The sequence below is a fragment of the Anguilla rostrata genome, chromosome 4 (genome assembly GCF_018555375.3).
Source record: "Anguilla rostrata isolate EN2019 chromosome 4, ASM1855537v3, whole genome shotgun sequence".
In the NCBI taxonomy this organism is placed as follows: Eukaryota; Metazoa; Chordata; class Actinopteri; order Anguilliformes; family Anguillidae; genus Anguilla; species Anguilla rostrata.
The window spans coordinates 65,209,564-65,227,304 of record NC_057936.1 but is presented as its reverse complement, the minus strand read 5'-3'; the positions used below and the strand labels follow the sequence as shown (position 1 = coordinate 65,227,304).

Genomic DNA, 17,741 nt, shown 5'->3' with positions numbered 1-17,741 from the left:
GCTCTCCTTTCATTCTGTTCCCCGTCTTACCCCCCCTCCCCCCCACTGTCTGCCTTCCTCACCATCAATCACTCCCTTCCCCAAATGTCTTTTCCATCCCTTTCTCTTCCTGTCCCCCTTCTTCTCCCTCCCTCCTTCCTAACACCCCCTCTATTACCTCCATCTCTCCCTCCTCCATTCCTCTGCATCCTCCACTCCTTTCTTCCCTCTCTTCTTCTCCCTCTCCCTCTGCTGCCCCTTCTCTCACTCTTCCTTTCCTCCTTCTATTCCTGTATACATCCCTAACTCCCCCTCTCCTTTCTCTCTTTCTCCCCTCTTCCTAAAATCCCTCCTTCTCACCTTCAATCTTCCTCCCCTCCCTCTTTTCCCCATTCTCTCTTTCTCACCCTTCTTTCCTCCCTTCCTCTCTCACTCTGCTTCCCTCTCTCCATCTCCCTCACCCTCCCGCACTCGTTTTCCTCCCTCCCTCCTTCCTCTCCTCACCAGCGATGCTCATGAAGCGGTGGGAGAAGATGGACAGCTGGACCGTGTCCAGCTCAGTTCCCAGCATGCACAGCTGCTGATCCGAGCCCACCGCGATGCACATGTCGCCCCCTGCTGTCATCTGAGCCACACAGAAGGGCTCCACCAGGATGGTGCTGAGAGAGAGAGAGAGAGAGAGACATAACAGATCGTAAAAGTTAGGATGGGGTTTCTGGGCTCTGAATGTTCAACCTTTTTACATCAACAGGGATACTGAACCTGCATAGCTTCAGTATATATCCAGCTATATATATATATATATATATATATCCAGTGTACTTCAGAACGCAGGCCTGTGGATGTAAGCCTGAGACTCAGACAGGCTTACTGGGCGTTTGCCCTTCAGGAAGGGCGTGGCCGAGGCGTCATCGTAACAGGATCCAGAATGGCGCCTCTTTTTTTGCCCAATGAGGCTGTGTCACACGCACGCACACACACACGCTCACTTGTGCACTCGCTCACTCGCACACGCATGCACGCACACGCACGCACGCAGATACACACACACACACGCACACACCTGTTCTTGTCGATGATAATGGCCGGGCCTTGGATGCTGTGGTCACATGACAGCTCGTCCCACATGTACACGCTGGTCTCCTGGTAACCGTCCTCAAAGTAACACTGGGTCACCTGGGGGATGGGGAGAGACTCCTGAGGATGCTGGGAGGTGGGTGACGTGCTTACTGAGAGAAGGCCACAGGCAGGGTTATCAAACACGCGCTTGTGCAATGCAGGTCCGATAACAGAACACTCACTATTTATCAAGAGAGAAAAGAAGAGCAAGACAGCGTACAGGGAATGTATTCACAAACTGATTTTGGAAAGTAAGTCCGGTAGAGTAAGTGATATGTCATAGTACTACAAGCGCTATGTTACAGCACTCCAAGTGATCCAAGTACTACAGTACACGTAACACGCAGTGAGCGTTTCCAGAGACGGGCTAACGATTATTCCCAGTCCTGTGACTCGTTCTCTCGCCCTAATCTGCACGGCCCTCTCAAAGGGTCCAAAGTACAGGCACATGAGCGCACGCTTCGAACGAAAACACAGCCAGCCAGGCCGTGAAATCATTTACCCAAGGCCACAGGCTCACGGTGACCCAAACTGTGGCAGGTCATGTGATGAAAGTACACCCCCCCCACACCTCGTGGTCGTACCTTGACAGGCCTGGGGGGTCCACGGCCAAGGCGGGACCGGGTCATGGACTTTATTCCTGATTTCCCAGAACCCCTGACCCGGATGTCGTCCACCATGATGGATCGGTCAGGGATGGTGAAACCGAACTCCTTCAGGTACCTGTACGAGAGAGAGAGGATGAGGATGAGGAGGAGGAGGAGGAGGAGGAGGAGGAGGAAGGCTGGGGGGTGCTGGAGAGGCAGAGGTCGCATGATGAGAGAGGACAGGTGTGTTGTCACGGCGACGAGGGGCGTGCAGGCGAAGGTCATGCCGGTACCTCTTGGTGAAGGCGGTGCGGAAGTCTCCGGACTGGCAGGAGTGGGTGTTGCCGGGGTGACCGCTGGCGGTCACCATGAGAGCGCAGTCGGTTCCCTCGTAGCGCAGGTGGAGGAAGACCTCGATGCTGATGTGAGCGCTGCGAGAGGAAGGAGGAGAGATGAGCGCAGAACCGCCAGAGCTGGGCAGAGAGGGGGCCGGGTTCGGTGCGTTTATGTGAGCGTGGGTCATGAGTACAGTGTGTATGAGCGCAGGTCATGTGTAAAGTGTGTATGAGCGCAGGTCATGTGTAAAGTGTGTATGAGTGCAGGTCGTGTGTAAAGTGTGTATGAGTGCAGGTCGTGTGTAAAGTGTGTATGAGTGCAGGTCGTGTGTAAAGTGTGTATGAGTGCAGGTCGTGTGTAAAGTGTGTATGAGTGCAGGTCGTGTGTAAAGTGTGTATGAGTGTAGGTCATGTGTAAAGTGTATATTGAGTGCAGGTCATGTGTAAAGTGTGTATGAGTGCAGGTCGTGTGTAAAGTGTGTATGAGTGCAGGTCGTGTGTATGAGCGCAGGTCATGTGTAAGTGAGTGCAGGTCGGTGTAAAGTGTGTATGAGGCAGGTCATGTGTAAAGTGTGATGAGTGCAGGTCGTGTGTATGATGTGCAGGTCATGTGTAAAGTGTGTATGAGTGCAGGTCTGTGTAAAGTGTGTATGAGTGCAGGTCGTGTGTAAAGTGTTGTAGTGCAGGTCAGTGTAAGTGTGTATGAGTGCAGTGGTGTATGCGTGCAGGTTGTGTGTAAAGTGTTATGAGTGCAGGTCGTGTTGTAAAGGTGTATGAGTGCAGTCTGGTAAGTGTGTATGAGTGCAGGTCGTGTGTAAAGTGTGTATGAGTGCAGGTCGTGTGTAAAGTGTGTATGAGTGCAGGTCATGTGTAAAGTGTGTATGAGTGCAGGTCGTGTGTATGAGTGCAGGTCGTGTGTATGAGTGCAGGTCGTGTGTATGAGTGCAGGTCATGTGTAAAGTGTGTATGAGTGCAGGTCGTGTGTATGAGTGCAGGTCGTGTGTAAAGTGTGTATGAGTGCAGGTCATGTGTAAAGTGTGTATGAGTGCAGGTCGTGTGTAAAGTGTGTATGAGTGCAGGTCGTGTGTATGAGTGCAGGTCGTGTGTATGAGTGCAGGTCGTGTGTATGAGTGCAGGTCATGCCTGGAGTGTATCTGACCTGCTGAATCCCCGGCTCCTCAGCGCCTCCTGGCAGCGCAGGGTCAGCTGCTCCACCCTCATGTCCAGCTCCACGAAGGAGTGCGTCTCATACTTGAGGGAGCAGGGCTCCTGCACCTCCTCCACCACGTCAGCCAGGGCCAAACCATAGGAGGAGAGCACACCGCTGTACCTGAGAGAGAGAGAGAGAGAACAAACACTTAATACACACACACACACACACTTACTCATATACACACACACACACACACACACATTAACTCATATATACGCACACATACAGACACACACACTTACTTAAATATACACACACACACACACACAAACACTAACTCATATATACACAGACACACGCAGACGCACACACACACACACACTCACACACTCACACGCACACATACACTTACTCACATACACACACACACACACACACAGAGATACACACAAACAAACACACACGCACACACACATGCACACGCACATTAACTCATATACACACACACACAAAGACACGAACACACACACACACACTTACTCAAATATACACATGCACACACACACACACACACACACACACACCCTTTTACACACAGGCTTCTGCACACTCCCACACACGTAGCACATTCAGAGCTTCACGGTCATACATGCACAGCTGCAAACATACCAGCGCAGACATAAAAATCCAGAACAGGGAGGGGGGGGGGGGGCGGGGGGGGGGGGGGCACATGCTAAGGGGTGTGGTCTTACACATAACGCCACATTGTATGCGTTTCCCACACATGCCACAGCGCACGGCGCTGGCCAATAGGAAAAGGCCGAAGCGGTATCGTGCAAGCGGGGCATAAACCTGTCACAGATGGATGACTGTGGAACATTTGGGCCACCTGTTCCACCCCCCCTTCCCCCCCCACCGTTGGCAGCATTATAAATCACACCCCCCCCCCAACCCCCCAGCCCCCATGCCCCCCCCCCCCCCCCGCCCCCAGCCCCTGTAACTGTAAAAACCATAGAGCTCACCGCCCCAACAGCTCAAAGTGACAGTCTCACACTCTCTCTCTTTCTCTGTCTCTCGTTCTGTTATATTGTCCCTTACAGTGGTCTATTCAGACTCACACACACACACACACACACACGCACACACACACACACACACACACACACACACAGACACACACACACACACACACTCGCTCACTTGTGTATGAAGACCGTTTTCATGCCCAGGGCGCGGGCGATGGCACAGGCGTGTTGGCCCCCGGCGCCGCCGAAGCAGGCCAGCACATGCTGGGACGTGTCGTGCCCCTTGGCCTTGTGGGAAGGAGACAACGTTTATGCAAAGCTGGAGAATCTGAATCAGTAACAGGTTTTTTTAAATTTTTTTATTTCACACCGCTGGGAGAGAGAGGTGTGTGGCACAGCGTGCAGGGCGACAGACTCTCAAGCACCTGTCTGTACTTTCCAGAGGTATAAATAAAGTATCTATCTATCTATCTATCTATCTATCTATCCGTGTACTTTCAATTTTTTCCCCCCATTCTGTTCAACCTATTAAGTAATTATTTTTTGGCCATCAATCTGGTGTTTATGGTTGGTTGAAAGGAGGATTACTCAGTAAAGTACCTTTTAAAAAAAAATGTTTTATCTATCTATCCACACCCCCCCCCCCCCCCCCAATTTACCTGCGTCAGTGCTCTGATTGGCCGACACATGGACTCGTTGGCCACCCGGATGAAGCCCATGGCGACCTCCTCGATGCTCATCTCCTCCGCGCTCCCCTGCGCCTTGGCGCTGTTGGCGTGGTCGCCCCGGAAGTCGTTCCCGCGCGACTGGCCGGTGGACAGGAAGTGGTTGATCTCGCGGGTGAGGTGGCGGAAGCGCTTCATCGTGTCCTCGCTGGACAGCGGCTCGTCCTCCCCGGGCCCGAAGATCCGCGGGAAGTAGGCGGGCAGCAGGCGGCCCAGGGCCAGGTTGGCGTCCGTCACGGTGAGGGGGCCCCCTGCAGGCCAGGAGGACCGAACGCTTACACAACAGTGAACAATTTCTTAATTTTCCATACTTCTTAGCTTGGTTTTCCAACTGCCCCCCTTAGTTCAGTCCGTATGTCTTCTTCGATCTGACACGTAATAACATCGACATTTTCAAACGGGTTTAGGCTGCAGAGTCTCTCTTTCCGCCTGATCCTTCGCACCCTCCATCGTACTTCTTTCTCAGTGTATTAGCATGCCAGCTTTTGCATATGACCATGCTATGTCACTTGCACAACAGTAAATAGAAAATAATAACTGCCAATCAAGGTATTCCAAACCCTGAGGATACAAATTATTATAGACTTACAGTACAGTGCACAAAACTAATAAGATACCGTAAAAAAAAAGAAACTTCACAGACAGCACAGCACGTGGCTCAGGAAGTGCGTGTGCGATGTGCGTGTACTGTACACATGAAAAAATCCCTCTGGCTTTTGCTGTGTAATCCTAGCGCTTGACTGCATGAGTGTTATGTAGATAAATAAACACACATATTTCCCACACATATCTGTACATACATTGCCCCAGGGCGTGAATCTGGTTTTTAATTCTACATTCCGTTCATTCAGAAATGCTTTGAGAGTGAGTGAGAGAGAGAGAGAGAGAGAGATAAAGAGAGCTACAAACATGGGTAAAAGGTTGTCATGCAATCCTTTATATGTGATTTATCTATCATTCGTTTTTTGTGGGTGAATCTTTGTGGGAGAACTAATTTCTCTCTTCTGAATGATTTACTGCTGTATTCACCGAATGCATTTTACCAGCAAACATGTTTTACAGTATCTGTGTCCATACTGTACGTGTGCACATGCTCTGTGCATGTGCACACGTGTTTGTATGCATATGTGTGTGTCTTTGCATGCATGTGTGTGTGTGTGTGCATGTGTGTGCCTATGTGTGCATGTGTGTGCATGTGTTTGCATGCATATGTATGTGTCTTTGCATGTGTGTGTGTTTGCGTGTGTGTGTGTGTGTGTGTGTGCCTATGTGTGTGCATGTGTGTGTGTGTGTGTGCCTATGTGTGCGCATGTTGTGTGCATGTGTGTGTGTGTGCCTATGTGTGTGCATGCATGTGCGCACGCGTGTGTGTGTGTAGTGGAATGGTTAGGGAACAGGGCTTTAAGTCAGACTGTAAATTCCACTCCCAAGTAGGGCACCGTCATTGCACCCCTGAGCAAAGTACATACCTTGAATTGTTTCATTAAAAATACCAAGCTGTACGAATGGAAACTATGTAAAAATCTAGGTTACCCTTCTTCAAGGAGTTGGTGGGTTGGCATTTTACGTTCTTTATCTAAAATTGCATTGGCAACACTGGGTTTATCCTGTCAAGCTAACAAGGCCTGTTTGAATTCTTGAAGAGAGAGAGAAAGAGAGAGAGAACGAGAGAGAGAGAGAGAAAGAGAGAGAAAGAGAGAGAAAGAGAGACAATAAGAATAAACAAATGAGAGAACGTGCAGGGAGGGAGATCGAGAGAGGGAAAGAGAGAATCATTATTCACTTGTAATGATTTAACATTGTGGTTATTGTCACAGCTGCTCTCACTGCACAGCAAACACTGGTTGTGTTGGTCCACACGTTGAGTAGGGAGTGTGTGTGTGTGTGTGTGTGTGACAGAGAGAGAGGAAGGTAGCTTGGAGATGGAGAGCGAGGGAGAGAGAGAACGAGGGGGGAGAGAGAGAGAGAGAGAGAGAGAGAGAGAGAGAGAGAGGTGTTCTTACCCTTTCTGTAACAGGCAGGACCTGGGTGGGCACCTGCAGACTCTGGCCCCACCACAAACAGCCCCGACCTGAGGGGGGGGGGGGGGAGAACAGAAGAGTGACCGGAATTTCCTGGCCAACACATTCCAGCAGACTCATGGGATAGCACCCCCAACCCTAGTCCTCCCATCCGGACCCTTCAGAATAATTTGTAAAAAAAAAAAAAAAAAAAAAATTTTTTAAACCCCACTGAAGTTTCTTGTCTGGTCTAATCTCCTGCCAGAAGAGCACACAATGAGAGAAACCTCACTGGGAATTATGAGCTTCCTGGCCACTTCCTTAAGAAGACTCAAAGTGACTCAGGCTGAAGTTCTGTGTCGCTGGTGTTTTAGCTGCGATCCATCGGCTCCAGGCCTGGTCAGTGGCTCCACAGGTAAGTGCTAACCTAGCTACTGCTGCCAGTGGAATGCTTTGTGCTACCAAAAAAATATTACAAATAAACTATCTGAATAAATAAATAAATAAATAAATAAATAAATAAAATTTTAAAAAATTGACAGTTTTGAACAGAAAATCTGAGTGGATCGTGATTGAGGCCCACCTGAAAAGACAGAAATACAGACTGACTGACTCACTGACTGACTGGCTGACTGACTGACTGACTGACTGACTGGCTGACTGACTGACTGACTGACTGACTGACTGGCTGACTGGCTGACTGGCTGACTGGCTGACTGGCTGACTGACAGACTGGCTGACTGACTGACAGACTGACTGGCTGACTGGCTGACTGGCTGACTGGCTGACTGACAGACTGGCTGACTGACTGACAGACTGACTGGCTGGCTGACTGGCTGACTGACTGACTGGCTGACTGGCTGGCTGGCTGACTGACTGACAGACTGGCTGACTGACTGACAAACTGACTGACTGACACTCCATGAGCATGACTGCCACACTTCAAAAAATGATACATGCAGACCGCCTCTCACCGCATAATCGCACACACACACAGTCCACCATTCACACGCTTTCCCCAGTCAGACGTTCAGCTGGAAAGCTCAAGTCGACTGTGTAGAGTTATTAACTATTCATTTATTATTTGTTTGCATGGCAGACGCCCTCATCTGAGAGAACATTGCACCCAAGTAGGTATGAATAGGTGCCATTAACTGCAGTGTTTCAGTATCCTGGTCCAGAGCCTGTGGAATTAATGGAATTAATTAAGCTGTACATAAGACATCATAGAATTAATTAAGCTATAATTGAATCTGCCTTCCCATCACTCATGATTGCTCACTTCACAGTACTAACACCACTGCTAGCTATCCAGCTAGCCATGAGACTAAAATCCTGCATAGCATGCCTTTAAACCAGTAACCGCCCTTATTAGTACTAAGCCCAGTTCCCCCGGCTGACCACCGTGGGGCGCCAGAGAGCTGGCAAGCGTGAGGCGGCCCGTCGCCTGACCTGAAGAAGAGGCGGGAGCCGCCGCCCGCCGCCACGGTGTTGATGTCCAGCTGGGGCGCCTGCAGGGTGATGCCGGCGGTGCTGGCCTCGAAAACGTGCTCGTACTGGCCCGCGTAGCGACTGACGTCCGTGGAGGTGCCTGGGACAGAGGGAGAGAGAGGGAGAGAGAGAGGGAGGGAGTTAGAGAGGGAGTTAGAGAGAGACAGAGAGAGGGAGGAGGAGGGAGACAGAGAGAGAGAGGGAGAGAGGGAGAGGGAGGGAGGGAGAGATACGGAGAGAGACAGACAGAGAGAGAGAACGCTATTATGTTCATCCTCTGATTCACCCATAGCTACTGTAACCACCATTTCCCTCACTCTACAGCCAGCTGACTGCGAAACAGACCGCAGGCCCCCAACGGCCCACAGGGGGGCGCTGTTGGGCCACGAGACGGGGGGAGGGGGGGGCTGACCTGCCGACGGCCCCCCCCTTCCTGCCAATCCTACGTTAATGGCCCCGATTTTTTTGTTGTTATTTTTAGTTTTTTTGGACTCTTTTTCAGCTTTATTAGACAGGATAGTGTAGAGAGACAGGAAGAACTAGGAGGAGAGAGAGGGAGGACTCGAACCGCCGACGTCGCGGCTCGCAATGAGCATGTGGACAGCGCTCTACGGGCTACGCCACTGGAGGCCCCAAATGGCCCCGATGCGATCAAAAATAACATCACCGCCCCGCCCCCCCCACCCAACCACCATCTCGCTGTGCTCACCCCCCATGTCGAACCCGATGACGGGCTTGCCCTCCACCTGGGTGTAGGAGGTGAGGGCGTACCCCACCACGCCCCCAGCCGGGCCCGAAAGCACGGCCCTGGAGCCACAGAAGCGATCCATGGGGGTGAGACCACCGTCAGACTGCATGAACAGCACATTCACATCCTGGGGGGGGAGGGGGGAGAGAGAGAGAGGGAGGGGAAGGGGGAGAGAGGGGAGGGGAGAGAGGGAGAGAGAGACAGAGAGACAGAAACAGAGGTAGAATGTTGTCATGCATTCATGTACGTGTGATTTATCTATCATGTGTTTCTGTGGGTGAACTCGTCTGCTATGCTAATTTCTCTCTTCTGAATGACCGACTCACTGCTGTGTTCGCTGAATGCTGCATTGTGTGCGCATGTTTCACATATTTTACAGCATGCGTGCAAAAATGTGTGCATGTACATGTGTCTGCGTATGTATGCGTGTGTGTGGGCGTATACATGTGCGCATGCATGTGCGTGCCTATGCATGTGCGCATGTGTGTGCGTGTGTGTGTGTGCGCGGTTGTGTGTGCATATGCATGTGCATGTGTGTGTGCGCATGTGTATGTATGTGTGTCTGTGTGTGTGTGTGTATGTGTGAATGTGCATGTCAATGTGTGTGTGTGTGTGTGTGTGTGTATGTGCATGTGTGTGTGTGTGCATATGTGTGTACGTGTGTGTGTGTGTGTGTGTGTGTGTGCATGTGTGTGCGTGTATGTGCGTGTGTGTGTGGTGTGTGTGTGTATGTGTGTAGTGTGTGTGTGTGTGTGAGTGTGTGTGTGTGCATATGTGTGTGTGTGTGTGTGTGTGTGCATGTATGTGCGTGTGTGTGTGCGTATGTGTGTTTGTGTGTATGTACGTGTGTGTGTGTGTGTGTGCATGTGTGTGTACGTGTGTGTACGTGTGCATGTGTATGTGTGTGCGCGGTTATGTGCATGTATGTACGTGTGTGTGTGTGCGTGTGTGTGTGTATGTGTGTTTGTGTGTGTGTGTGTGTGCGTGTGTGTGTGTGTGTGTGTGTATGTGCGTGTGTGTGTGTGTGTGTGTGTGAGTGTATGTGCGTGTGTGTATGTGTATGTGTGTTTGTGTGTGTGTGTGTGTGTGTGTGTGTGTGTGTGTGTGTGCGTGTGTGTTTCCATGCGTGCAGGTCACCCTCGGGCGTGTGCTGATGACGGAAGGTGACGTGGGGGTGGGGGGGGGTGTGATTCGGCAGGACTGGGAACCGGACGGACCGGCTTTGCGCCCCTCACCCACCTTCAGCCCACCCCTGAAGCCGGATGCGAAGCCGCGCAGGTACTGGCGGATTTTGGGGGTGAGGTAGGCGTCGGCGCAGACGGTCAGCCCCCGGGGCACCGCCCGCACCATGGGCATCACCTCGCTGGACAGGGACACCTGGGCAAACCCCAACCTGCGCGCCAGCGAGCCCACAGCCTGCTCATGAGCTGCCCACCTGAGGGAGGGGGGAGGGGGGGGGGGGAGAGAGAGAGGGGAGAGGGGGAGGGAGGGAGGGAGGGAGAGAGAGGGAGGGGGAGAAGAGCGGGGGAGAGCGAGAGAGGGAGGAGAGGGGGAGAGAGGGGGAGGAGAAGGGAGAGAGGGGGGAAGAGAGGGAGGGGAGGGAAAGATAGAGGGGGGAGAGAGAGGGGGTGGAGAGAGGGGGGTGAGAGCAAGAGGGGGGGGAGGGAGGCAAGAGAGACAGACAGAGAGGGAGGGAGGGGGGAGGGGAGAGGGGGGTAGAGAAAAGGGGGGGAGAGAGGGGGGGAGAGGAGAGAAGGAAGGGGGAGAGGGAGGGAGAGAGAGAGAGAGGAGGAGAGAGGGGAGAGAGAGGGGGGGAGAGAGAGAGAGGGGGGAGAGAGAGGGGGTGGAGAGAGGGGGGTGAGAGCAAGAGAGAGAGAGAGAGGAGGGAGGGAGGGGGGAGAGAGAGAAATCATGTGCAACGGACCACATCGCCCAAGCACACGATGTCACGAGCGGGGTACACGAGGCGAGGAAGAAACAGTATGGCCACGGTACGGCTGGGCAACGTATGGAACGCAGCGGAAAAGTTTTCACCGTGACCACATCGCCCCAAGCACACGATTCACACGGTTCCCACAGCAAAGAAACAGTATGGCCACGTTACGCTGTGGCAACGTTACTGCAACACAGCGAAAACGTTTTCTTCTCCTTTGAAATGGCCGCCCGGTTAGACTCCTCAGACGAGAGAGAGCGGGGGCCTGCGGGCACCTTTCACATTTTGGACCAAAGCCAGGACAAGCTGACGTGGAGGTGCACCCCCCCCCGGGCCCCACGGTGGAGGTGCACCCCCCCGGGCCCCACGGTGGAGGTGCACCCCCCCGGGCCCCACGGTGGAGGTGCACCAGCTCTCATGTCACTCATATCATGTGACGCGCATAGCAACACAATAAATCTCAGCCTGGAGACCGGCTCAGACAATAGCTGGCGCTGCAGCAGGGCATTATGGGAAATCTGAGCACCTGCGCTGGTGGAGGAGGGGAGGGGGGGTGCAGGTAACCTGACACCAGCGATCACAGGCGGGGCGGGGCGGGGGCGGGGCCAGCCCAGAGGCCATCTGGAGTCCCGTCTGAACGCAGGACGCAGCAACGAGCCCCCTGAGCACCCCTGCCGAAACGCACAGCCCTACAGCGGGGCAGGGCAGGGCAGGGCGGGGCAGGGCGGGGCGGGGCAGGGCAGGCCAGGTAGAGGGGCAGGTAATGTGGCAGGGCGGGGCAGGGCAGGTAACAGGGCAGCGCAAGACAGGGCAGGACAGGGCGGGGCAGGGCAGTGCAGGACAGGGCGGGGTAGGGCAGTGAGACACGGGCGACAGAGGCAGGCGGCAGTAGGGGCGGGGGGCAGGTAGCGGGGCGGGGCAGGGCGGGGCGGAGGGCAGAGGGCGGGCGCGGCAGGTAGCAGGGGGCAGGGGTGCGGGGCGTGGCAGGTAGCAGGGCGGGGCGGGGCAGGTAGCAGGGTGGGGCGGGGCAGGTAGCAGGGTGCCGTACTCACGGTGTAGAGTCGCGCGACAGGCACGCCACTAGGGATCGCGACGCACCTTCAGTCAGTCAGGCGCTGCAGTTCCACCTCACGCCACACCTCCAACACCTCCCCGGTGCTGCCTGTGCATGTGTGTGTGAGAGAGAGAGAGAGTGTGTGCATGTGTGTGTGTGTGCGTGTGTGCGTGCACGTGCATGTGCATGGGTGTGTGCGTGTGCGCGTGTGTGTGTGTGTGAGAGAGTGAGTGTGCGTGTGTGCGTGTGTGTGTGTGAGAGAATGAGTGTGTGTGCATGCGTGTGTGTGTGCGTGTGTGTGCGTGTGTGTGTGTGTGTGTACGTGCATGTGCGCGTGTGTGTGTGAGAGAGTGTGTGTGTACGTGCATGTGCGTGTGTGTGTACGTATGTGTGTGTGCGTGCGCGTGCGCGCGTGTGCGTGTGTGTGTGTGAGAGAATGAGTGTGTGTGCATGTGTGTGTGTGTGCGTGTGTGTGTGTGTGTGTGTGTGTGTGCGTGTGTGTGTGTGTGCGTGTGTGTGCGTGTGTGTGTGTGTGTGTGTAGAATGGGGGGGTGTTCGGAGGGGAGAGAATATGACAGGTGGGTAGAGGAGGAAATCAGTAAAACAGAACAATAAGAGAACAGCCTCAGGATGGGGGTTCATGCTCTTCCTCCTCAGATCAAAGCAGACAGCCAGACTTCCTTCAGCACAGCGGCCTCTGCACGGCTGCCCACACCACTGTACTGCCTGTATGAGCAGTGTGTATGAGCAGTGTGTCTGTACTGTACTGTGTGTATGAGCAGTGTGTCTGTACTGTACTGTGTGTATGAGCAGTGTGTATGAGCAGTGTGTCTGTAGTGTACTGCCTGTATGAGCAGTGTGTCTGTACTGTACTGTGTGTATGAGCAGTGTGTCTGTACTGTACCGTGTGTATGAGCAGTGTGTCTGTAGTGTACTGCGTGTATGAGCAGTGTGTCTGTAGTGTACAGTGTGTATGAGCAGTGTGTCTGTAGTGTACTGCCTGTATGAGCAGTGTGTCTGTAGTGTGTGTATGAGCAGTGTGTCTGTAGTGTACTGTGTGTATGAGCAGTGTGTCTGTAGTGTACTGTGTGTATGAGCAGTGTGTCTGTAGTGTACTGTGTGTATGAGCAGTGTGTCTGTAGTGTACAGTGTGTATGAGCAGTGTGTCTGTAGTGTACTGTGTGTATGAGCAGTGTGTCTGTACTGTACTGTGTGTATGAGCAGTGTGTCTGTAGTGTAGTGTGTATGAGCAGTGTGTCTGTAGTGTACTGTGTGTATGAGCAGTGTGTCTGTAGTGTACAGTGTGTATGAGCAGTGTGTCTGTACTGTACTGTGTGTATGAGCAGTGTGTCTGTAGTGTACAGTGTGTATGAACAGTGTGACTGCAGTGTACTGTGTGTATGAGCAGTGTATCTGTAGTGTACTGTGTGTATGAGCAGTGTCTCTGTAGTGTACCTGTGTGAGGCTGGGGTGTACGCACACACACACACGCACACACACACACACACACCTGTGACGATGCTCTTCGCCTCTCTCCCCGGCACCTGGCCGTTCTCCTGGTGCAGAACGACCCTCTCGTCCACCTCAATGACCTCCTCGTACAACAGCTCAGGCATGGACACCTCCTGCGACACAGAGACACACACACACACACACACACACACACGCACACACGTACACACGTACACACGTACACACGCACATGCACACACACATACACACGTACATGCACACGCACACACACACACACACACGTATGCACGTACACACGCACATGCACACACACATACACACGTACACACACACAGGCACACACACGCACATGCACACATACACACACACATACACACGCACACACACACACGCACATATGCACACACACACACACACGGCATGATGAGAGCAAATGTCAGTTACAGACAAAGGGCTTGTTATAATTTATTATAATTGTAGATCTGAGTGTATGTGTGTGCGTGTGTCTGTGTTTGGACATACAGTGGATGTGTATGCACATGCACCAGTTACACAGCTTGGTGAGTGTGGGGGGGGAGGGTGCTTTGAAGTACGTATTTTCTGTTTTTGGAGAAACACGGATAAACCACATGTCATGTTGCCAGCTAAAGTGAAACAGGCGTCTCTCTGATCTTGGGAGTCTCTGATCTAAATTGGGAATAATTTTTTTAAGCTCAGCCAAAGATAATATTTTGTCTTTTAAAAAAAAAAAAAAAACTAAACGTGACATAAATAAAACCATTTTCCATAGCGACCCCCGGCAACCAATGAGCACATTTAAATAGCTTAATTGTTACACTGTTACCGGTCCCTCCTGGTGCACGAACAGGCCAACCAGCGAGAGCCAGTCCTAGGAACCCAACACTATTTATAACTCAATCACTTATTCACCGCAGTAGCCAGGGTGGATTTCCCAGCATATTTGTGGACGGGGTGAGTGGGACAGGGATGCGCTGGGAGCTCCTGAGCTTCAAGCACTGGTATCAGTGTTAGCACAGCACCCCCTACTGGACACTGGGCGTTACTGCAGGGCGCTGCTTTCCGGTGCCTCCTGCCTATTGGCTCACCAGGTCGAAGAGGCGCGGCCGGGCCTGGGTCCCGATGTGCAGCAGGTCCCGGAATCCCCGCGTGATCAGCAGGGCCGTCCTCTCCCCCTGCCTCTCCAGCAGCGCATTGGTCGCCACCGTCGTGCCCATTCTGATCCAGCCAATCACGGAGGAGTCCACCGGCTGGTCACGGGGAAAGACCCGCCCAGTCTCCTGTTGATATGGGACACAAAGGGGGGGGGGGGAGGGTGGGGGGGGGGTCAACAAGCAGACAGGCAGAAAGGAGACATGCATGCGCACACACACACGCACACGCACACACGTGCACACGCACAGGCGCAGACGCACAAAGACACATACACACAGGCGCGTATACGTGCACACATGTACACACGTGTACATGCACATGCTGCTACATCGTGGAAATGCCACTTGATCCGACTCCTCACTCCAGCCTGGTCTCTGATTGGCTTGCAGATGCCACACCCCCAAATGATCACATAACCTCCCCCTCCCCCTGGCTTTTCTGTACATGTAATCCTGTCTCCACCTCCTCTTTAACTCCCTGCTCAAATATAACTCCTGTTCTCTCTCTCTCTCTCTCTCTCCGTTTATGCTCCCCCGCTCTCCCCCTCCCTCTATCCCTCTCTCCTCCCCTCTTTATCCACTGCCTCTTACCTCCCTCTCTACCCCTCCCTCCTCCCTCCATCTCCCCCCTCTATCCCTCTCTCTCTCCTCCCCCTATGCCTCTCTCTCTCTCTCCCCCTCTCTATCCTCTCTCTCTCTCCTCCCCCGATGCCTCTCTCTCTCTCTCCTCCCTCTATCTCCCTCTCTCTCTCTCTCTCTCTTTCCATCCATCCAAATTCAGCCCTTCTGCCCCCTGGCTCAGCTCCTCTCCGTTCCCGTCCCCCCCCCCCCCCCACCTTCTCCCGCTCACACCTCACCCCTTCCCCCCGCCCCTCTCCCTCACCTCCTCCAGGACCCTGCGGATCCCCTCCGTGGGGGCGTCCTTGTAGTTCTGGGGATCGTGCGACAGCAGTTTGAGGACTTTCTCCCGGCCGTCGGGGCAGCGGACGAAGACGTCCGTGAAGGTGCCCCCGCGGTCGATCGCAAAGTCAAACTTGCCCTTGGTCTCCGCCATCCTGCGGGAGGAAGCCAAACCAGAGGCTGATCCCGGGGCGCCGTGGCTGCTCATACCGATCATCACCTGGGACTGTTCCCAAAAATGCACGGCACTTACATCGCCCCAGGGACACACACACACACAAAATAAAAAAATTATATATATATATATACACACACACAAAAAGATATATATATATATATATGTGTGTAACACCGAAGCTCTATGAACAATGCTAAGGACTCAAAATCACCTCTTCTACTCATTCAGGCAAAGGTTGAGAAGTGTTTGCGTTCTGTTATCCCCAGCAGGTCGACAGATATGAAACACAGGAGATTAAAACACACTGGGCTCGCAGGCAGCCAGAGAGCACAGAACTGGCCCCTATTTCACATAAATCCTCCTCACAGAAAACCTGACTTTGATTGCTCACATTTACCAACAAGCCAAGACAACGGAAATATGACAGAACCTTGAGCAGAGCACCATTCTCGTTGATTGTAGAACGCGATAGCGTTTCACTTCGGATGAAATTAGAACTAAAATAAATTTTACTCTTTATGATAATTAATTTTTTTATTATAACACGTTATAATACATTTAGTCTCATATATGCTATTTTTTTTGTTGTTGTTTTTTTGTTTTGTTTTTGTTTTGGAAGGGCTCCACTGAAGCACTTCTTTCACCAGCACTAAACAAACTTATTGACTGGGTGATTGATTAGTTTAATCGATTATTTAATGTTTAATAAAGCAGTCAGCTTCTGGCGATAGACTAATCCTTGGTAAAGCAGACAAGCTTTTTTTATTTTATTTAAGAAACGATTCGAGAGCATTGTCCGTGAGCCGGAGCCGCTGCTGGCTCAGCGGCATATAGCGGTTGCCTACACCGATAAAGGCAACATCGGCTACATTAAGAAGGGAACGGAAGGCAGTTCAAACGCTCCCGGAGGGGCGTGTGCGTTCGAATGCTCACTTTACCCGTTGCGGGATATCTAAATAGCCGAACTAACCAGAACGTTTATTACAACAGTTAATTGCATACGCCTACATACGTGATGCATTTAAATAGACTAGCTATATTATCGTGCTGGTCAGCTACAACAGCCTCTTACGTAATAAAAACATAACGTAGCCGCATATCGAGTTAACAATTTCCAGCCATTCGAAATTGCTGCCGGGACCAGCCACCTAAGCGTGCCCAGTTACTCATCTAGCAGCGTCAGTCACCTACACGTCTGAAGTTAGATAACGCTTCTCTTCATTCGTATTTTCTTAATTCACCTTTATTTGACAACTAAATTGAGCTAGCTATCTGGCTAATTTACACACTCGCATAGTGCAAGATCTTCAAAGTACACGGAATAAATGCCGTCGTTTAACAGTCTCTTTCTGTGCAATATTTACATGCCAAGTTGCACGAGTAAATGTTTGCATGAATGTACAGGGATATGTCCGACTACTTACGGTTCGTAGTCAAGGTTCCACCTGTCCCGACTTGCCAACACGACTTTGCACTAACCAGCAGTCTTTATCCGACGTTTCTTTGTCCCTCTCTTCCCTCACCAGCCCCGTTTACAAAGTAGCCGTCTCAACGCACGCGACGCCGCAACGCCCCAATTTGAAGAAGACCGTACAGTTAGCTAGTTTATATACAGTGTATACAGCTAGCTCGCTACAGTGCAGCCGCCGACGCCGTTGACGTCACGGTCTACCACGGGCTGCGCTCAGCAGGCGTGCTGCGTTCACTCATTGGCTGGAGGCCTGCAGACGGGACCCTGGCGTGTCCGATGCGCGAACGAAACGGCAGCAGCAATGTGTCGCGTTGCTTGTTGCCAAGCTTTGTCTTATGAATGAAAAGCCCTACACCGCTTTGATTCCGATCAGTACACAAACGCAGGCAGACGAATGA

The 17,741-nt window shown here is 52.4% G+C and overlaps 1 protein-coding gene across 1 annotated transcript in view; it reads right to left on the bottom strand.

The window, feature by feature from the left end:
* oplah (5-oxoprolinase, ATP-hydrolysing) overlaps nt 1–17,575 on the bottom strand; it is a 25,804-nt gene extending 8,229 nt beyond the window's left edge. Inside the window, exons 1-16 of the mRNA XM_064334150.1 lie at nt 17,297–17,575; nt 15,678–15,849; nt 14,729–14,920; nt 13,660–13,774; nt 12,210–12,257; nt 10,402–10,607; nt 9,124–9,289; nt 8,376–8,514; nt 6,927–6,994; nt 4,858–5,174; nt 4,374–4,486; nt 3,180–3,350; nt 1,979–2,116; nt 1,683–1,821; nt 1,043–1,155; nt 484–638 (exon numbers count right to left, since the gene is read on the bottom strand). Coding sequence (XP_064190220.1) covers nt 484–638; nt 1,043–1,155; nt 1,683–1,821; nt 1,979–2,116; nt 3,180–3,350; nt 4,374–4,486; nt 4,858–5,174; nt 6,927–6,994; nt 8,376–8,514; nt 9,124–9,289; nt 10,402–10,607; nt 12,210–12,257; nt 13,660–13,774; nt 14,729–14,920; nt 15,678–15,848 — 2,251 coding nt within the window. The 5' untranslated portion in view covers nt 15,849; nt 17,297–17,575. The remainder of the gene's footprint in view (nt 1–483; nt 639–1,042; nt 1,156–1,682; nt 1,822–1,978; nt 2,117–3,179; nt 3,351–4,373; nt 4,487–4,857; nt 5,175–6,926; nt 6,995–8,375; nt 8,515–9,123; nt 9,290–10,401; nt 10,608–12,209; nt 12,258–13,659; nt 13,775–14,728; nt 14,921–15,677; nt 15,850–17,296) is intronic.
* Between the last annotated feature and the right edge of the window lie 166 nt (nt 17,576–17,741).